Below are 22,428 nucleotides of genomic sequence, written 5' to 3'. Positions count from 1 at the left end.
TACTTTGTGCTGGGCATCATTCTAAGTGATATATACTCATCTAATCCTCACAAAAACCCTATGAGGTACTGTTATTGTCATCTGTGTTTTCCAAATGAGGATACTAAGGCACAGAAAGCATAAGAACACCCATGGTCGCACCGTAGTAAGTGGCAGAGATGGGACTTGCCACAAGCTGTCGGGCTCCAGGGCCAGTGTCCTTAGCCATTACCTCTACACTCAGAGACACTGTGGGACCTTCCAGTTCTCAGGAGCTCCATAACTGAACATAGTGCCTTGCTTAAATGTGTTTGTTTTCTTAAATGAGGATTCTTTGTCTACGTCATTAGCTATTTCTCATCTTTCATATGAGAATAAGAGGAACAAAAGGAACCAGCTCTCTGCAGCGTTGGGAGGGCCTCACAGTAGACTTCTTTTCCTGGCCTGTCATTCCCGAGTGCCTGCTGCATTCTATGAAATTGGGGAGTGAGCAGAGTGAGACACAATAAATTCCCTGCCCTTACCAGGCTTCCGTATTTCTTGGGCTCTGGTAGCTTTATATCAAACCTTCAGTGTCCTTGTAATAAAAATATTATCTTAAAGTTTGCTCCTTTAGCTTCCTGTGTGGTGTGGCTTAAAAGAGTCAACAACCTGCTGCTGCAGCTTTTTTTTTTTTCAAACTGAGCAAGGGATCTCGTAGGGTTTTTGGTATTGTTGAATATTTGATTTGCCCTCAAGCAGTCAGGGGTGCTTCTGTAGAGAAAAGCAAGTCATTCCACGTAGGAATGTGAGGTGCATACTTTTTCACTAAAGGGTTGCTACTAATGTTTTTCTCACACAGTGCAGAAATATTACATTAGTCACAGAAGAGTCCGTGGATGTGGTCCAATGTCAGCGGAACCATCATGCTACTTGGAGGATGTGTTATGAGTTGTGTTTGTGTTGTAGGTAAAGAGGCTTATGAAAGGACACAATTGTATTTGGGGTTTTATTTTGGAGTGGATGAGAAAGCAACTTACCAGAAACTAAATGTGAAAGTTATTTCCACCGAGTTTGGTTTAGCTGCTCTCCTAGTCTTGGAAATCAGTGTTTACATTGCATATTATAATTCAATCTGATGTAAATTAAATGGAATGATTTATCATGATCTTTAGCCATGGCACTGTCAACTGGTTATAAGATCAGGTGAGCTCAGTGATTTCACCAAGTAAATTTCACTAAGGAAAATTTGTCTAAAACCTAGCACTTCCTTTAGGCAAACTACTAAAATGTCTACTACTTGTTGAATTAGCAAGTTTCATTTGCTATTAGAGATGGCTTCTTCCCTCTCTCTCTCTCTCTCTCTCTCTCTCTGTGTATAGTGATACCAGGGAAGGGAGCAGTTTGGTTCAACTGAGGCTAGTAGCATTAAAAAGTTCTTTAATGAATTTATTTTAGCTAATTTGATTTATATTTTATTTTGTATCCTCTTAGTAGTAACATTTGGTAAATATTTGTTTATACTGGGTGTTAGGCATTGTGCTAGACGTGGGAGTAGACGGCAGGAGGTGTGCCTTGGTTTCTGCGCTCTAGAAGGTTACTATCTATATAGCTGCTATTTATTGAGTACTACTGTGTGCCAGGCACTGTGGCTTACACACTTTATTTCTAATATTTACTATACCACAATTCTGCAAGGAAGGTATTACTCTTCCCACTTTACAGATGAAAAAACAGAGATTCAGAGAGGTTATGAACGTGCCAAAGGCCACACAGCTAATAAGCAAAGAGTATAGTTGATAAATATAAAACAGGGTAGTATTAACACCTAGAATGCTTTTAGGAAACATGTAAACCTTGAGAGATGCAAGAAAGAGTTTTTATAGAAAAATCATATGTATTGTTATCATAAGAATCAAAGTAGAAGAAAGAATTTGCTATTCTGTACTACAATTTTGTATGTCAGCTAACATAAGTTTAACTGTATGAATGAAGGAACACCAGATCTCAGTGATTTGATACACTAAATGTTTATTTCTTGCTAATAATAATCTTGATAGATGTCTGCGGACCTGTCTTTTGATCAGGAATCCAGGTTCCCTCCATCTTGTGACATTACCATCTCTATATGTGGCTTCAGGGTCATCCCAGCTGGGGAAGAGAGACCATGGAGATGGCACACTGAGTTGTAAATACTATGACCTGGAAGTATTGCTATTACCCCTGTTCACATTTCATTGGCTAGAACCAGTCACATGGTCTTAACTAACTGCAAGAGGTTAAGAGAAGTCTAGTTTTCCCATGTGCTCAGGAATGAGAATGATTTATGTGTGAGCACCAGATATCTCTACCATGTATTTCATTATTTAGTCCCTGGTATGTTATTTGTCAAATTAACATAGTTTGCAGAGAATTCTGAAATAAGATCAAAGAATTATTATTTGTTATACCCAACAGACATATGATGGTTATATCCATTGATGTTATATTCATCTGTAGACTGATACTGGAAGTTACCCTGGATCTAAACCCTGTCCAACGTGACTAATTTTTAACTGATAGTTCATTTCCCACCACAAACTTAAAGAATAAAATCTTAAAAATGTTGATTCAAGTACTGAAATGGAACATGGCTTCACTTTTTGATCAGTGCAACCAATTTTGTTGTTTTTATTTTAAATACATGATATAGTGCATATGGTACCACTAAAACTTCTATTATTTTATTAGTTTGTTTTTGCACCAAGCAAAATTTTGGAAAATCCTTAGCATACACATTTTATACTTGGGAAGGATTTAGGTTTCTCTATACATAGTCAAATTTTACGAGATTGCATGGCCTATCCTTAGGTTCCTAGGGGCCATCTACCCAGCTCTTGAATAGAACGGCTCTGGAAATCCCCGTTCTGTTAAAGCTGTTACTTTGCAGCACCATTTGATGCTTTGATCACTGTTGTCTCTTGAAAATGCTCTTAGCTTTATGTCCGCAGCTTCAGTTATCATCTATGTCCTGAATACTTTTCACATTATTTTTCTCCAGCCCAGTTCTCTCTGAGCTCCAGACCTTTATGTTCAACTGCCTGTTTGACTCACCACCAGCTCAGAATCTGACTTACATCTTCCCTCATGTTCACTGCTCTAGTGGAGTGGCACCACCGTCCTTCCGGTTTCTCAAGCAACGAGGATTTTTTTCTTGATGCTTTGCTCTACGATAATCCCCATCTAAGTCATTATCAGTTCTATCAACTTCACTTTCTTAAATCTCTCTGAAATCATTTATCTCCATTCTACTTCCACCATACTGACCCAAGCTGTCATTATCTCTGGCCTATAATACTGTCCACTTTTGTGCACTGTACCTGGGATGGTCTTTTCAGAATGCTAACCTGATCATGACACCCTCTCACTGAAATCCCATTGTTTTTAGGATTAAGATCTAAATCTTTAACGGGTTTACAAGGCCTTGCACATTCTGTTTCTCCTCCGCCTTTCCCCCCTCCTCTTGCACATCTTTCCCCCTGGTGCTCTCTGCTCTGAGCATCATTCAGTTCTGTGAACCTGATATGCTCCCTCCTGCCTCAGGACCCATGTGCCTGCTACTCCATGTTTTAGGACTGTGCTGTGCAATACTGCAGTCACTAGCCACCTGTGGCTATTAAAATTGAATAAAATTAAAAATTCAATTCCTCAGTCCCACTATCTCCATTTTAAGTGCTCAGAAGGTGCACGTGGCTACCATATTAGTGAAGATATAGAACACTTACATCTTTGCATAAAGTTCTATTGGACAATGCTATTCTAGAATATTCTTTACTACCTTCCACACCCTTCCTCCTGTGTGACTACCTCAAGGAAGCCTTCCCTGTCCTCCCCTTTCAGTTCCTAGTAAAGTCAGTTTTCTTTGTATCTAAGTCCACCAGCCAAAGACTACCATGAACACATCTGTAGTCAAAGTTACATTTATTTAGCCTGCTCCTGCAAGGGGCCCTTAGGGACAACTCAGCAAGAGAGAGTTGGGAGGAGCTCTTGGTAGTGTTTGGGCTTGTTACGGATGAGTCTAAGAAGGGATCATGGAAGTGACAACCAGCTCTGGATTTCATATGTCAAGACGTTGGGGCAGTCTAGAAACTGGGTTCCTCGGTCGTCATTGTTCAGGAGATGGGATGAACAATGCAGGGCTGAGGCTATCTTTGCCAAGAAGGCATCAATCCCACAGAAGGGGGGGATGTTACTCACTTTTGTACCTGTGTTATTGTCTTCTGGGGTTCTGTTGGGAGCATTGCTTATCTTCTGTTGGCCTTGTCCGTGTGCTGTTGGAAGCAGTACATTCTGTTGGAAGCATCAAGGCTGATTGTCAGTGGGACTGATTTTTACTTTCTCGGTGGTGATGTGCTCTCCTAGAACTCTGTTGTTCTTCTTAGAGTGCTTGCACACAGTTTGTAAATTTTTAAATTAATGATTATTTGACTAATATTTTTCATCTACTAGGTCGGAAGCTTCATGACAGCAGGGACTGCTGCTCTTTTTGTTCACTGTGGTATCCATAGCACCTAGCATGGTGTCTGATGCACAGTAGATGCTCAGCAAATATTTATTGAAAGAGTGGATGAATGAATAAATGAATCATAAGACCTAAAAAATTGGTGGCTGATCAAAGACATGGAATTATTTTGCTATATCTGATTTTACCACTGTTTAGAATCATTGTCTTTTCGTAGTAGATTCTTAGTAGATGTCTCTTTCCTCCCACCCAAGGAAAAAACTAGAATTCTAATATTCAAAATTTAAATATAACATTCTAATATTCCTTGATGTCTAAAGTCCTTTAAGGATAATCTAGAAAATATATGTTACCATACTTCCTTTACTACCATTTTTCTCAGGCCAAATGATTAAGAAATGTGTAGATGCGCTGCATCAGATCACAGCGAGGTATGGTGACGTTGGCTGTCTGCCTGCCTTTTGGCATCCTACAAATTATATTAAAATGTTTCCAAACAGTTGTGGAAACTTGGTAATTGTAGTCAGAATGGCCTGAGTGTTTTGGTTCTAATTCTTTTTTTTTTTGACCAGAATTTTTTATTTGACTAAATTCTACTTCATGCATAAGCATGACAGTCTCTCCTGTTTATTGGACTTTGGCAACAAAAAGAAAACCAAGCAGCCTTGTACAGCAACAGTGAAAATGCCAAGGGTGAGGGTAGCCTACAGTTTTACTGTAGGATGAATATATATGTATATTTTTTAAAGGCCTCTCTCCCTTTGGCCATATCAACAATCATTTAGGGCCATCATAAAGGATTGTGATGTTTTCCAGGTAGAGTATACATTTAATTTTTTTTAATTATAAAGATAATGTAACCGAATTAAGGATAAATGTTTAAACTCGGAAAAAGTAATATCCGTGTCAGTAATATGTCAACTATTTTAATTTTTTCATAGTTCTTGTTTACATGCTCATATTATTGGATTAAGAGTTTTTATTTGTTAGCCCATAGTTGACAGTCTCTTTGAGTCTGAATAGTTGTAGTATATCACATCTTCTTACATCCCCTGGGACATTAGAACCCTAGAATGTATCAGTCCAATATGTTTTAGTAAGCAAGTCTATCCTCAGGCTGCACGGTGCTATGGCATGGGCAATGAACTCATTCAGGGCCTTGCTTATTAATACTGGTTCACCGTGTGTTGTTACGGGTTACCACATATTCCTTCAAAGAAGACCTTTGAAATGCATCTTCTCTGTCTTGGAGTCATTTCCTTAAATGCTCTTTTCATCATGCTACCTTCCTACTCCAAAATTTCCTAATTCTTAAATATATTAAGGCTCAAAGCAAAGTTCACAACAGCCATAAAATCTTTCCAGAATTTTGCTGATCTTCCTTTCCTGGTAATGTTCATTCTGTACTTTTCCAGTCAGGACACCTGAATAAATGAATGGATGAATGCTTTAACATAGACCTTCATATCTAGTCATTTACTGTATTTCAGTTTCTTTTGTTGTCATTTTTCATATGAATTTACTCACCTCCTCAACCAATTTTTATATATTTGAGGCAAAGAAAGTGCCTTATATATTTTCTCTATGTCTCTTGGCACCAGTCAGAGGCTGAAGCCCCAGAATATTTCCATTTAATGCCTTGTTGATGGGTTGACTGATTGCAAAAGAAACACAAATCTGTATCTTTGAGTCTCTGTCATGATTAATAAACTAGTTAACAAATACTTGTCAGAGGCTCCTGGGCTGCGTTTGGGTAAACTTTGAAGGGCAAACTGTCTTCTCGGATCCACGGAGTTCATAAGACTGTATGTAAATAAAGATCCTATGTATGTACATATGAAGTGTGAGGTGAGGGCACACTGCATTCAAGTGATGGTGGTTAGAGATTGTGAAGGAAATTTGGAAAATAGCTGTGAGTAAACCTTTCCTGAGAAGGAAATCTTCGAATTACTTGTCAAAGAATGGAAGTTTATGGCAGAGAAATGAAAGGCAAGACGGTTGTTTCTTAGAAAGAGACACTAGAAAAAAGGCCACAGCGGAAGGTCCAGATCTGTGTGGTCCACCAAGTGCTTTTTCATCAATATTCTATTATATTTACTTTAGGATCAAGAGTTAGGGCTTTTGGTGCATCTGCTTTTAAGAAGGTTCTAAAATGTAGCAAAGTGCATCCTACTTGCACTAAATATACAACAACTGAATGTCTGTGGACCCAAGCCTTTTCACCTGTAATACTAAGACTTAGAATTTCCCTCCGCAAAATTACTTTTAACACTGCTGTGATAATGAAGATCTTAGAGAAGGGCATTGAGTACGATCAAGTGATTACTATAGAACAGAATTTTTGTTGTTGTTGTTGTTGGAAGAAAAAAATGTCAGTGTGAACTTCAGTTTCACAATTTTGCCTGAGTATGGAACAGAATTTAATACACATAGATAGAGCTCACCACGTTCCAGGAACTGTTTGTAGTACTTTATCTCTGCTAATGCATTTAATTCTTCTCATCACTATAAGTAGGCATTTTACAGCTGAAGAAAATATGGCACTTGCCTCAGTCTACATAGGCAGCAGGTAAAAGAGCTAGAACTTGACCCTAGAACTTGACCGTAGAAAGTCTTGCTCCAAAAACTATGCCCCAGAACTCTAAATACTGCTTTATGATACGCTATGTGGCTTCTCTGTAATGAGTATTCCGTTAACTCAGAATTTGTGACTTTTGGAATAAGTGTTGGAGATAAGAAAATGGAAGAGATGTTTACATGTTTGAGGAAACAGTTTCCAGTACCTGGAGACAATTTAGGAACACCTGTGGACATGTCAATGTGGACATGTGAATAAAAGCACAAATGCATTTTCTGTTGAATGTAATTCTCAGTGTGCAGGTGGTATGCAAGTTCTGTACACAAATGGTAACTATTTTCACTGTAGTTGAAAACATAATACCAAGAAAATGTGTAATTTTCCTTTCTAAAATGGGGATAAAACAGTTTGGATACATTTGTCACTTTTTTTTTTCCTGCATAATGACTCACCTATTTGTTCTAATTTTGGTGACTTAAATTTTGCAGAAATTTCGGAGTGCTTCAGTTGGGGCTGAGGAGTACATGTATGACCAGACATCAAGGTAGGTTACAGGAGATGCCCCTAGAAACTGATGAACTGATACCTGTTTAAATGTATCGTCAAGTTATACTTTTGCACCTTTAAAAGAAAATTCTTTTCTCTACACAATGACTTCTAAATTACTATTTCCAGTCTTGATCAATTTTCTGAGACCTACCTGTACCCTTCCTTTGTCCTTTTGCTGCTAGACATCCCTTCTTAGGTGTTCCTCTAAACCTCAGGCACTTGGGCCTCCAGCACAGCATGTACGTGTCTTTTCCTCTTCTTTCCTTCCTTCTTCACTTCTTTCACATCTGTTCTTCCACTTTTATTTCTTGTTGTGCCTAATGATGCCATCCTCCCAGCCACACACTCCAGAGGTGCAAGGTGCTTGCCTTCCTGCTACACGTTCATGGCATTTGCCAAGTGCTGGATGTCCTATTCTACCTGTCCTGTCTCTTCCAATTTACTCTTGTGCATATGCTTCTGAGCTGTTGCAACATAACAGGTTGCCCTGCCAGCACTTTCTTTTCCCTTCCGTTCCACTTTGGACATTTCTACCTACTAGCTGTCACAGACTTTGGTGCCTTCCATCTTCCAGCAATGAGATAGGGATTGAGGATAAGTTATAACCTGTCCTTAAAAGAGGCCCATAGACTTTTGCAGGAGACCTGTGTGATGTCATACGAATTGCAATACATTTGCAAAATGATGAGTCCTGCTACAGAGATACATGAATAGACAGCTGAGATGACCTGCAGGCCTGGGTGTGTGTGGGGTGTGAGTGGGATGGGACCAGAGGAAAGCTTTACAAGAAGTAGCATTTGAGCTGGATCTTGATGGATTATCAGGAGTTTTCCAGGGAAAGAAGGAGGATTAATAACATTCTAGGTAGAGGGGCCACATGTTCAAAGTCCTTGGTCATGATCATGCCTGTAGACAGGAGAGAATGGCAAGGATGAATTAATCCATCCCATTTACAAAACTTATCAGTGATTTCACCATTTCAGACAGAATAAGACACAAATTCCTTATGAAGGTAGTTGGGGCCATCTATGTGCTGGTCCCTTTTTACTGTAAACCTTGTCCCCCACTGTATTTCTTGGCCCTTTGCTTTTACATGTATGGCCCTCTTCTCTTCTCTCTGTTTCTGCTTGAAGCCCTCCTGCCCCTTCAGGGTCTTGCTCCAGCCTCAGGCTCCCCAGTCACCCTCTCCAGATTCTCCCAGGCAGAATTTGGGTGTGCAGTGGTGATGAAGGGTAGGGGAGAGGCAGAGAAGATAAAGTTCCAAATCACCTTCTAAAACGTGGAAATACATGTATAATTTGCATGCTGTCAATCCAGATAACCATGCAGCCAGCTATCAGGCCAGTGAAAAGAGCAACGACCCACCAGTCATGTGACCTGGTGTCTCTTTCTGCTGCTGTCATTGTCTCCAGGGGTGAGCAAGTTTCTCAGTCTCTCCTCAGCTGTGAAATGAGGAAAGTGGTTCTTATCTTGTGTTGTGGATGAGCTTGGGGGACGTGAATCCCTTGAAATTATATTAAAAATCATTAGTGTTCATATGTGCTTTTATCTGGGAAGAGGGTTCACAGCTTTCTTCATGTTTTTCAAGCAGTCTGTGCCCTAGACAAGTTGCACGCTCCTGGTCTAGGTGATTCCTAATATCCTGTCCAGGTCTCAAACTTTATGATTCAGTGGGTTATCTTGAAATTGCTTTTTCTAGGCAAAATGACAGTGGAATTGGTTCTGTCTTGCATGATTTATTTCCCACCTTATTCTAAGACACATATTCTGGAATTTGCTTTGTTTATCAGCTTAAGCCTAAGATTTTTATCATGGAAGAGGAATATTATTTTGCCCTTCAAATTTCTTTCTCATTATAAAAGTTAAAAAAAACCCCAAAATTGCAGAAATATTCAACATAGAAAGCAAGAGTCCCCTATAATCTTGTAAGTAGATCATTTTAAGAGGCGAACTTCATTTTTGCACACAGCCTTTCACAGACTGAAATTAAAGAGCTAAAAAAAATAGATAGACCCAGTGAAGAGCCTCTGATGATTCTCAGAAAACACACAAAGCACTTGTAATTGGATCATCATTGTGTGCCATCCTGCAGTGACAGAAATAAATATTCTGAATGAGCATCTTAAATAAAGAGATTGTGATTCATATCCGTTGCTCATTTTGAACAATGCGTATATTCTTCAAAGTTGGGAAAATCAGTGTTTTTATTTTATAAGTTAGCTTGTATTTGTAAAATATTAGGGAAATTATTAAGAGCAGGGATCTGCAAACTTTTTTTCTGTAATGGGCTAGATACTAAGTATTTTAGGTTTGGCATACTACACAGTCTCTGTCACAGCTACTCAACCCTGCTGTGGCAACACAAACAAACAAACAAATGTAGCTGTGTTCTAGTAAAACTTTATTTACAAAAAACAGGCAGCTAGCTGGCTTTGGCCGACAGGCCATTGTTTGCAAGCTCCTGATTTAGAGCAGTAACCCTGTCATGAGTTCTTTTGCAGGCTTAAAAAACAAAACCCCCAAATCAAAAATTACTCCCTGTTATGGAGCTAGATTCCATATAGATTTCAATAATGAATGAGTTCTAGATTTTTACATTTTGAACTATTTTAAAGTGGGATGTAGCTATTTGCAACACCTTGGCTAGACAAAAGAAAGTTGGTATACGGATGAATTGAACAAAACCATTCACATATTTGGCTTGTTGCTAGGATGAAAGTGGCAAATTTTAGCAATTCTTAAGTTCAGGCATTACCAAGGACCAACTAAAACCTAACAGAGGCTCCCCCGGCTCCGCCTGGCACAGGTAGACGGGCACATTGTGGACTTTCTCCCCTTCTAAACCATCTGGTTTATGGGCCGCTATTAGAAATGTTGTGTGCAATGTACTAACAGTGACCTTTGGTATGGTCTCATCTCCTTTGCCATGTGCTGTGTTTTGTCTCTGAAATGGAGTAAACGTTGGTTAATATTCATACAAAATGCTATTGATGTGAAATTGATCCAGAAGCCAGAAATGTCCAAGTGAATGAATCTGACCGCTATTTGTCTTCTGTTCACAGTGGCACATTTCAATACACCCTGGAAGCCACCAAATCTCTCCGTCAGAAGCAGGGGGAGGGCCCCATGACCTACCTCAACAAGGGACAGTTCTATGCCATCACGCTCAGCGAGACGGGGGACAACAAGTGCTTCCGACACCCCATCAGCAAAGTCAGGGTAAGGGCCTCATTTCTCCAATAAAGCACAGAGGGATCAGGTGAAAGCAGTGACTACCTGCCAGCCTTGTGGAAGGGCATGGAAAAAAATCCCAAAATAAATAATTCTAGAACAAATGTCAGAGAGTTGGGGCAAGAGAACTTATTGGCTTGCAGTTTATCATCTTAATCAGTAACTAATAAACCCCAGGGAAGGGACGTGGTTGGAACATGCTTTCTGACTGTATCCAAGGAATTTCCCCAGCTTCATTCATTGCCTATGTGCTACCTAGTTGTTGTCGTCGTTGTTTTCAATCAAATGATGTGCAGTTTTCAGGTAAGCAGCTGTAAGTCAGAGCGTATGTGTGGGCAGGAAAGAGCTGGGCTTTCTTCTGAAAAGGAGGGTGCAGTTCATTCTGCGTCCCTGGGCCCTCCGCAGCTTTGCTAAAAGACTTCTGCAGCCTGGCACTTACTCAGGAGTCAAGAGGTGGGCATGATATGATCCCTACCAGGAGTGACTTGGAGGAATTTTCACATTCACGAGTTATTAGTTCTATTTGTGGGACATGAAACTGCCTTGGAAGCCTGCCAGCTTCTGGTATTCTCGCTACTGCCAAGAAGGGAGGGAACTGGTAATCCCTGTCGACTGAAAAGGAAAATTATAGCAGAGCTCTCAAAAGAGGTTGAAGGAGTTTCGTGCCCTGTTGTAAAATGATTTATGCTGCTGTGGTGTGCGTGGTGTGCACTCCGAAGCTCTTTCCTCTGCATACTGAGAAAGGAGCGCCGTGCTGTGCCGAGCCCAGTGAGTTTACCCCAACCCAGATTCCCAGGCAAAGGTAACCCCTGAGGTAGAAGAGAAAAGAGTGTCCAGGCGCCTGCTGGCCGGTTTGCCTGTTACTAGCTTTTAGGTAAAATCATTGCAGTGCTGCTTTCTTGAATCAACCCGGTTTTACGGCTTTGTTTCCAGGAGAAAGACAAGGAAGAATTGCTGCTCATTTGTCCAGCAGGCCTTTCTCCCTCCAAGGCCATCCCAGTTCCAGATCGGAGTGACAGGAGGCAGGAGGCAGGGCGGTTGAGAGTGAGGGGAAAGACAGGGAGGATGTGGGGCTAACGACCCACCTGAGGCTGAACCCGTGGCAGGTGGAAAAGTGCTGAGTTTGCCCTCCAGAGGAGTTAGTATGTTCCGACCCTGAGGTCAAGGCTGCGGTGGAGGTATGCCGTCAGCCGCAGCAGCATCATCGTCGTCATCATCCCCATCATCACGACAACCAGGGCCACAATGTGACAGCTAGTCTTTATTGAGTGTATCTTCTGTGTGCTGGACACTGTGTTGAGCACTGTACATCTAGTAACTCGTTGAAACTAACAACAGCCCTATGAAATAGGCCTTCCTTTTATAATGTTACAGATGAAGAAACTTGGCCTTTTAGAAGCTAGCAACTGACCAAGGTTACATAGCTCAAACGTGAGGGAACTGGGTTATATCCCAAGCGGTCAGACCCCTGAACCTACTCTCTTAACCACTAAGTGTACTGTGTTGAGTAGCATGGAGGCCTGAAAGGCAGACGGATTTTAGCATGGGATCCACCTCTGGAAATATATCCTAGAATTTGTATCCGAAACCCTCACATGTGGATGCCTGGTAAGAAGGCACTGGATACATAGTCTTAAAAAAAAAAATCTTGTAAATTACAAGTGTATAACTCATGTATACACCTTGTTGGTAACAACACTGTTATCATCACCCTGAAAAGATGACGCATGGTTAGTAATCTGAGGCTATGACAACAGTTTGTAGTGCAGGAACTTTTCCAAGAACTTTCTTTCATTGAAATCATGGAAGTGATCGAATATAGACATTTTATTTCCTTCTGTTGCATTTTGCCTAAAACCAAGAGCCTTCCTTCTCTTAAGGACTTCAGTCTAACAGCCTTGGAGAGTAGGATGGCCCTTCTCAGAATGGACCTTTCTTACTCCTAGGCTCTGTTAGAGCCAGCAGTGTGGAGAAATGAGGGATGCACTTGGAACCTCCTAGCGCTGATTTCTGAGAACCGTGTTGCATCCCGAGTCGAAGCTTAGCCGTGGTGATAGCAGTTTCAAACGGCCTTTCTCCTTACCACTGGAAAAATACATTTCCATCCCAAGAATATGCCATTTTAGTCGTGTGCTAGAAAAAATTACCTGAAATGTTATTTTTATTTTGGAACAGACAGAAAAAAAACACCAGGAGGCTGGGCAGTAAACGCTTACATATAAATGGAAAAGCCCGGGGAAGGGGGAGGGAGGATGGAGAGAGGCTGAGCCCAGAGTTCCACCAGCCCAGCCAGTGGATCCCTTTGTTGCCAGCTCTCCTCCATGCCTTTGAGGGTCATGCCGCTTGTGAATGCAAACAGTATGGATGCACATTTCTAAACTAGCTTTTCTAACAGACATCTGCTTTCTTGTGTAACAAATGTTTACATACCACTGGGAATAAGTCAGATTTTGACTTGACAGTTCGGTCACAGACATGTATTTGGTATCTCTTATTTGTCGGGCACCAGGGCCCCCGTGGTGAGTGACTCTGTCCCAGCCCTCGTTGAGATAGGCATCAGTGGGAAGACATTGCCATGGGCTGAATAATTGTAAATAATTAGGTAGATGACTACAAGTATGTGAAATGCTACAAAGGAGAAGTTATTAAAGAATGAGAGTCATTGAAACATTCTTCTGGAATAGCAGAAAAATGTCTAAGAAGTATTTTGCATATGGAATGAGGGGGGGAGTATATTCCTGGATACGGTATTCCTCATGCTGTAATTACAGGGTTTTTGCTTTTTGTTTTTTTGGTTTGTTTATTTGTTTGTTTTTGGTACCTCCTCCATCTCATAAATGACAATGAATTAACATATATTTAGTTGAACAAGGCTGTAACTTAGAAGTGAAAGCAGTTTGGGATACTTATTTCTACAAGACATTATTAGTTTCTCATGCTCATTTTAAAAGTACATCCACATATTTTTATAAATAACATAGTTGACCTTGTAGCTTTTGGTCTATGAAATATCTGTAGCTTAGATCTTCGTTCATCAATATGAGCTCATCTTTTAGTATTTCTCTCATTATTCCCACTAATCCAGCCAGAGGCACTTAATTAGGCCAGAAACAGGTGTTTGCTCCTTTACAAAAGCACCAAATTCTATGTTTAAGGATATGAAATTTCAAAAATGTCCTTGTTTCCAATACAAGAAAAAAATCTTTTTTGGTATGCCCACTCAGCTCACACAATAATAAATTTGCCGGTAAATTGGATAATCTGTTTGTTTATGATTCATGGTGAAAATGATGTAGCATTCTTTTTCACTATGTGCTGTTCTCGTTTCCCATTCAGTTTTTTAAAGTAGGCCCATTTTCAAACAAGACAAACCATACGCCTGGGCTTATTGGGCTTTTCTAAAGCAAGAAAAGCAAATTTACAGAAATTACAGCAACCCACCTCTGATAGAACTGCTAGAACTGGAGAGTGTGTGAAGCAGGAGTTGCTGAACAGAAAGTAAGCTCCGTGGTTCTCCCCCTCTGCAGAGCGTGGTAATGGTGGTCTTCAGTGAAGACAAAAACCGGGACGAGCAGCTGAAATACTGGAAGTACTGGCACTCTCGACAGCACACCGCCAAGCAGAGGGTCCTCGACATCGGTAAGTTGACCTTGACCTCCCGGCACGGCCTTTGGTAAACTGCCATGTTGTCATGATGCAAAGGAGAGCCCAGCCCAGAAATCACAGCTGGGACCCACATCGCTCTCATGATGTGCCAGGCACTTGTCTGTGCACCTTTCCTATGTTTTAGTACATTTAGTACAAATCAGGCTGAGAAGTCAAAATCAGGCTAAGCTGAGAGCAAAACACTTTTCGTTCCATAAAAGTCAACTGTGTCTCCTATAATAATAGATTTAGCTTTGCAACGGCTGTGCCAGTTTCTAAAATATATTTCCATGCCCTCTTGTGTTTGAGCCTAATAGTTGGCAGGCAGGCCAGAGGAACTGTTATCCCCCTGTGGCGCGAATAACCTCAGCTCACTTGGTTCTAAGCTACTTGCGAAGGCCACGTGACAAGATACAGCATTCTCGTTCTCTAATTCTCCATCCCATGTTCCTTCCATCCAAACACATGTCTAGTGCAAGTGGTCCTAGGTGATCAGACAAATGCAATGTTTGAGAGAGCTTTCCCGGCAGCAGAGAAGGAATGGACCTGCCAAGTGCATTTTCTGGAATCTGTACATTCCTACACATGATGTCTGTTCTTCAGAGACCTAGAGCCCTCTGGACAAGACTCAGAGTCCCGTCAGGAAAGCAGAGCCCACGCCAGGTGGTTCCATGGAGATAATTCATTGCCAGAGTTGGGAGGGCTGAAGGCACCGTGAGGCAGTGCAGACAGGAGCAACAGCACGAGTCTGCTGCTCTTAGCTGGAGGGCCAGAGGATCAAAGGGAGAGGTGCTGGGTGTTGTGAGAGCTGCCCAGCAGGAACAGGCACCAGCTGGAGCTGGGACCACAGAGGGAGCAGTTTTCCAAGAGCAGGCAGAACCTCAGAGGAGTCGCTGCCAGAGACACCCCTCAGTGCCCAGAGGGTGGGGGGAGAGGGGCTGCCCTGGCTTTGCCCTGCCTCCCAGTCTCCCCCAGTGCTTCCCGGTGGCCACGTTACCCTGAAGCAGAGGGCGTGTGACCCTGGCACATGCACTTTGCAGGAATCAACCTCTGAGACACAGAGGAAAGCAGGGGAAGTCAGGGATTGCATCTCAAAGTACCTAGAAATTACTTAAAAACGCAGTAACACAGTAAGTCCCCTACCAACGAACGAGGTCCCCTCCAAGAGCGCGTTTGCAAGTCCAATTTGTTCGTAAGTCCACCAAAGTTGGCCTGGGTGCCCAACTAGCACAATTGGCTCTATAGTACAGTACTGTAATAGGTTTGTAATACTTTTCACACAGATAAGACATAAAAGCAAACACAAAAAAACGAAGAAAACATTTCTAATCTTACAGTACAGTACCTTGAGAAGTACAGCACAACAGCTGGCCTACGGGTGCTGGCCTCGAGTGAACAGGCAAGAAGAGTTACTGACTGGAGGAGGGATAGGAGGTGGGAGATGGCAGAGCTGAAGGATCCTCAGCAAGGGGAGACGGAGGGCAGGCTGCAGTGTCACTCACGCCTGACGCTGGTGGCACAGGTTCTGCTTCCTTGCTGGATTCAATTCTATCTACCTTCTTGAAAAAACGATCCAGCGATACTGTACTACGGTACTCTGTACGGTACTGTACAGTAAAGTACACAAAAGCACCGCCACTCGCACAGGACGCACGCAGGTGACAATGTACACCAGACACATGAGCTAACTTACGTGACTGGACACGTGAACACAGGTTCGAATCTTTGAAAGTTCACAACTTGAAGGCAGGGGACTTAACGTATATGTGTTTCTAAGTAATTTTAACACTTTATCTACTTGCTGCTTCCATGAGAAATAAATCATTTCTCATTTATAGGCTTTATTTTCACATTTTGCAGACCAACAGCGTACAGCCCCAGTGAGGATAGGCCAAGCGAAGGTTTCCACTGTCTTGGATACCAGAGGTGTTAATGAGCCATTAAAAGGATGTTTACTTTGATTTCTTTCGCATTGTAATGAAGGATTTTTCAGACCTTCCATCTCACGCTTGCTAGGGCCCCTTGACCAATGGCAGAGAAGTTAGTAACTAGGTGAGGGTTAGAGACTCACTGTAGAACATATTGAAACTAACTTGCTGGTTTTTCTTGCAAAATGGCTACACCACTCCTCCCCCTTCCCCCCTGCCACACATAACACATCTGTAAACTCATCAAGCTTATTTATCTAATGAACTAGGAAGCCGAGGTCTAGAGAGGCTCACTGACCCAGCTTTCCAAGTGACTTGTCCTCAGATAATTAGGGCAGGAATTAGTGCAAGAGCTGGGATAAAAACAGTCTTCCTCACCCAGGTCATACCCTGAACCCCCAAAACTGACGGACTAGGACGAAGGATTTGGGGATACTTGCCATAACCTGCTTTGCAGCCAGTCTGCACAGAGCAGAGGAACAATTTTATTTTATTTGAAAAGTTTAGCCTTATCATTATTGCCCAAGAAAATGAGAGGAGCAGTTAAATAGAAATATGGACTAGGTCCAAATAAGGCAAATAATAAAAGCATTTTCCTGGCATACCTATTGGTTTAAATTTGATGTCATCACAGCGTTTACTTTTCTTAGGCCAGAATGATCTCTCAGGTCTCATACGATTTCAGATCTTACCTCTTTATCACCTCTTGCCTGCCTTTTCTCCCTCATGTAACCCTTTACACATGCGTGTGTGCACACATGTACACACACGATTCATCATTGAGATGTGTGACTCTTACTAAGTAGCCTCATGGCTACTTGGGCTACTTGCTCTGAATCTGAGATGAAGACACTGAATCAGCCCCTTAGCTTCAAATGGAAAATCAATTTTCAGACCACAGTCTCTACCCCTAATCTCAACCTGACAGGATTAGGAAATATGCAAAAAATCTCATCTAATTCATTCTTGTACTAGATTAAAAAAAAAAAAAAATCAAGCCCTTTGTTCCTCTGCCAGTGGGTGGTTAACGCCATTTCCAACAGAATGGGGAAGCTGATGCTGCCACGGCACGTATGTCTGTGTGTGGTAGCCGTCACCGGTAGTAACTATGCAGGGCAGTGTAGAGAATGGTCGTGTGGCTGCACCTTGGCTGCTGAGGGGGTAGGGAGGCCCAAGAGTGTGTATGCTATACCGTTGTCATTTTGGGTTGAGAACCTTCTAGTAGCCTGCAAAAGAAAAGGAAGAATCCAAAATTATGTAATGTGTTATCTTTCTTCACCTCCATGAACTGGAGGTTAAAGTCAGGGCTCCAAAGTTGCAGTTCCCACGCCTCCACCAGCCACTGTGGTCAGCAGGTTCAGCTGAGCCCTGCAGGTAGTGAACTTGAAGCTCATGTTAGAGACTGAGATGAGGCCCCTTTTGCTAAAACAAGCATTCATAACCTTGGTCCTTGGGGTCTGTGGGTGTGGGCTACAGGGGAACCTCAAACTCCTCAAATTATGCGTAACACAATTTTGTGTGTATGGGTGTGCGCACCCTTTCCTCTCCTTTCCGGGAGTGCCTGGGACAACCAGCCTGTCTCCGGCACGCGGCCTCCCTCCCTCCATTCCAGGAGAAGCCCGATGGAGCTCTTACCTCTCTTCGTGTCTTTCCTTCTTCAACATCCCCTCAGCGCTCACACTCAAGGATTCTCCTGTCATCTCTTGCACCCTGAAATAATCATGCCTGGAGAACATTCTGCATCTTGCCTGACATAAGTCTGTCTCCCTTGGATAAGATTGTTGGCTGTTCTTTGTGGCTACTCTTCATCTCCCACATACTCTTGATGCTCTGAGTAGCCCCTGTGTGCTGGCTGCCTGGCGGGAGAGGACCCTCAGCGTCCCCGATGGAGCCCTGTCTGTGGATCCATGGAAAGGAGAGTGAGAGCCTGAGGGCCAGGGAAGGAGGCTGCCTCTCAGAGCACGTGGCGCCTCAGCTCCCAGCTTCCTGTGTGCTGAGTGGAGTTCCCCGTGAGGCCATCCCTGCCTCACACCAGTCACATCCCTCCTTGGGTGGATACTCCCATGATGCCCAGCTTGTTCCCTCACTTCTTGGAGGCCTTTGCCTGTTGTCACGTTATCAGAGAGACCTTCCCTATCACCTTACCCAAAGTCACACCCTCATCACTCTCGAGCTCCCTTAACTTTAGTTTACTGCAGACTGCTTGTTATCACCTAACATGTTATTATGAATATATGTTTCTATTTCTTATTGTGTGCCCCCTCCTACTAGAATAAGCCCGTAAGAGCAGGCACTTGTCTGATTTGTTCTCTGCTCCGGCCCCAATGCTTAGCACAGAGCCCAAGTCATCATGAGTGTTCAATAAATATTTCCTGAAGGAATGAGTGAGTGAGTGAATGAATGAATGAATGAACAAATGTATGGATGAAACTCTTATTACAGTGACAGGAGGCAGGCTTTCGAAGGAGCGAACTGTGTCTTAATAAAAGCTCCCATGTGTCTGTTGCCTTCTTCGTACTGGGCTCTTTCTGTGCATCAGACATAAACATTTTGTCCTTCCTCCTGAAAACAACTTACTTTGTTGTTTAAAAACTGAGATGGTGAGGGGCTAAGAATTTTACCCAAGGTCAAATCCCTGGTAAGTGAAGATGGAAACCCAGGAATGCTGGAGTTTGCATCCCTTGTTTTATTTTTTATTATTCTATGTCTTTACTCCACTGTCTATCGTCTTTGTATCCTGACCTCTAGATAGTTCTTGGCCCCCATCAGGCCCTGATTACATGCAGAGTAACTGCACACATTCATGAATTGACCTTGCATTGAGGTCCTTCTTCTCTCCTCTACGGCTTTCTCTCCAGACACTGAGAACATCTTGCACTCTGGGTGGTAGGACTCTGGGCCGCTACTAGTTGTGATATTTCTAAAAGCCAGTTCAGAGACGTGGTTCTTGCACATTAGGCCGTAAACTATGTTGGTGGGGAAGGAAACATTAGCAATTAGCTGTTACTGGATATAAGTACAACAAACCAACCCCAGCCCAAGTGCCTTCTGCTGCTTGGCAAAGCACACAAGCGGAGTTCTCCAAGTTTCACAAGTTCTTTCTTGTGAGCTCATTGGATAACAGAATTATTCCAGGTCATAAATACGTTTACATTCTGCAGCCCAGAGATTGTCCCTGTGCCAATTGTACCTACTGTACGGAATCGCCGCTTTGATGATATCTGTCGTTTGCTCCTCTCTGAGTGTGAAAGCCCCTTTCTAAGGGGACATGGAGTTGGTGCCGGTCCCATCTTAGTTACCACCAGCTTGCAGAAAGGCAGAGTGATTCCACATTCGCTCAGCAAATGGACCCTTTGTTAGGAACAGGCAATTCAGAGATACATAAATAAGGTGGAGCCCCCTCCTCGAACTGCTCAAGTCTGGAGGCAAGAAGATGACCAGCTAAGATACCACGCGTGAGGGGCACATGGGAAGAGCACTTCCCTGAGATGTTTCTAAGACCCCTTGGAAAAGATAACAAGAGTGGCTGAGCTCGAAAAGGTGGTGAAGAGTGCTGTGAGCTGAGGAAGCAGCCCACGCGGAGGTGCAGGAATCCAGACAGAAAAACCAGAGTGAGATTGGTGCATAATTTTATAAAATCTGGTAAGACTGTTGGCAAAGATGGGAGGGGTGGAAACTCTCGTGCATGCTGGTGGGAGTGTCATCGATTCAACTTACACAGGGAGTGGGGAGAAGGAGGGAAGTCCCGAGTAAACTGGGTTGAGAAAATGAGATTGAAGGCTATGGTAGCTGTGGAGACGCTTGCTTTTTTAAGGGGACTCTTAGAGCACCAGGGATATGAAGTATAGATGGAATTTGCTGGTCTCAAGCTCTAAGAGGAGCCCCATTTAAAGCTGTTTCCATGAGGTACGGGCTGAAGCTCCAGGTCTACTTTGGAGGCTGAACGGGCCCAGCTGGGTGTTTAAGGGTCCAAGGCCCAGAAGGTTCCAGGTATTAGAGGGCCATTGACAAATACCACATGTGTCCTGGTGGTAACGCCCAGAGCTGCAGGTGGAAAGTTGGGGAAATGCTATCTCTCAGACCGTGGGGTGGGTCTTTGCAGAGGAACATCACCACACCAGATGCTGAGGGGAATTGAGCTCAGGGTTTCTCGTCCTCTGCTGCTTTGACATTAGCTTGGCTCCAGAGTCTTGGTTTGCAGTTCTGTTGGGGAGCTGTTGAAAAGTGTGTGTTTATACTCTTTTATATTGAGGTGTAACATGCATACTTTGTATCTTGCTAATTCAGTTTTTCTACTGTTGAACAGAATGGGCTTCAGACATCCAGGAATACGTAAGTGAGGGTTCGTAAAAGTTGTCACTCACCCAGGTGGATGTGTTGCATTCACTTTTCAGTCCTCCTAGAACTCTGACAAGGAGGAGACTGGGAATAAATAAAGGCAAAAGGAATATGGTGATGAGGCGGTATTTCTCTTCAATGAGTTGCAGTATTTGATTTTGGAGGCTTTGGATAACCACAGAGGATTTTTAGCAGGACTGTCATGCAGTGATATCTGTATTTCAGAGAGGTAGTTCTGGGCCAGCATGGGGGTGGGATGAAGTGAGGGAGAGACGGTTACGGCTGGGAAAGGAGAGATGCAAAGTTAACCCAGGAATGAGAGATGAATTCTAGAACTGGTGGACTCTCCAGGACTGACTGGCTGTGGGAATAAAGGAGAAGATAAAAATCACAGAAGAAAAGCTCAGCTTTGTTAGCGAGGCGAGGCGGGTGTCCCGCCCTGAGGCAGGGGGTCGGGCAGGGCAGCGTGGCCAGCTGCGGGGGAGTGGAGGCCGGCCAGTGCTGAGTCCAGCCAGGGACACGATGACTTGGAGGCACCGCGTACACACGGAGCAGGCTGGGAGTTACCTGGGACTCATTTGCACGGTGGAGGGATCCAGTTTTGCACGATGTAAGCCATTTTAAAAACATTTGAAATGAACCACAAATCACAAAATGAACCAGACTGCATACCAAGTCTACTCAAACCGTGAATAATTCCAAAACCACTTTCCTGGGAAGGGATATTTTTCTCTTTGTTTCCTTTCAAACAGGGAAGGAAAATTATAAGACGTTCAACAACTAATATTGATTTATAAAATGAAAAATCCGAAGCTACAGCAGATATGTTGAAACTCATTCAAATATAATTTCTCTACTGAACAGAATTACTTTCTTGCTTTACAATGCAGATGTTTCAAAATAATGAACATCACAGTTTTTGCACTTTCAGAACGGGTGGTGTGGGTTGTCATGTAACGAGACTTACTCCACAAGCACGTCCAAATAAGCATCATTACGTGATAGTCACATCCAATGTGACCAATATTGACATAATTTTGTAGTTAATTGTGAAACTAACCATTTGCTCTTTATTCAATCTGTCTTTAATTTTGGTTCCCAGTAGGTAATCTTTCCCTGTACCAGGTTGTATTAGTTATATTGTTAATATTAATCCCATACTTTTCCATGGTAATTAGTAGGCAATTATAGTACATCTTGGGTTATTAGCATGTGATTATAGGATTTTCGTCTGTGCCCTAACGCAAATCTATCTCTTTATTTTTAAATCGTGTTGTTAATAGCAATCTTAAGATAAGGCCTTCAGGAACACTTAAGTTCCAATTAAATCAACATATTTCTTCACGTTTAGTTCTAAATTGTTTTCTTTGAGAGTCAAAGAGAAGCCTTTCAGAAGACTTTCCAATACAGAACTTCGTTGACCACTGGGACTTATTCAGCTTGACTGTCTGTCCAGGCCTGGGAGCTCTCTTCTGAAATCCTACTCCACTTTCAAATAGGAATTGCGAATAAAGTTGTCACACCTTTCCTTCCTTCGTTCCTTCATTTCTTCCTCCCTCTCTCCCTCCCTCTCTCTCTCTCTCTCTCTCGCTCTCTCTCTCTCTCTCTCTCTTTCTTTCTTTCTTTCTTTCTTTCCTCCCTCCCTCCTTCCTCCCTTCCTTCCTTCCTTCCTTCCTTCCTTCCTTCCTTCCTTCCTTCCT

At 42.7% G+C, this 22,428-nt stretch overlaps 1 protein-coding gene across 4 annotated transcripts in view; it reads left to right on the top strand.

Annotated features, from left to right (window-relative positions):
• Positions 1-22,428, top strand: part of GRHL2 (grainyhead like transcription factor 2) — a 164,146-nt gene that overhangs the window by 64,023 nt on the left and 77,695 nt on the right. For all 4 annotated transcript variants that reach the window (XM_029223040.1, XM_029223039.1, XM_029223042.1 and 1 more), the window contains exons 5-7: positions 7,526-7,581; positions 10,649-10,805; positions 14,345-14,456. In XM_029223040.1, the coding sequence (XP_029078873.1) occupies positions 7,526-7,581; positions 10,649-10,805; positions 14,345-14,456 (325 nt within the window). The remainder of the gene's footprint in view (positions 1-7,525; positions 7,582-10,648; positions 10,806-14,344; positions 14,457-22,428) is intronic.

This window comes from Monodon monoceros, unplaced genomic scaffold, assembly GCF_005190385.1.
Source record: "Monodon monoceros isolate NGI ecotype Baffin Bay Population unplaced genomic scaffold, NGI_Narwhal_1 Super_Scaffold_14, whole genome shotgun sequence".
Taxonomy (NCBI): Eukaryota; Metazoa; Chordata; class Mammalia; order Artiodactyla; family Monodontidae; genus Monodon; species Monodon monoceros.
This window is presented reverse-complemented; position numbering and strand designations above follow the sequence as displayed.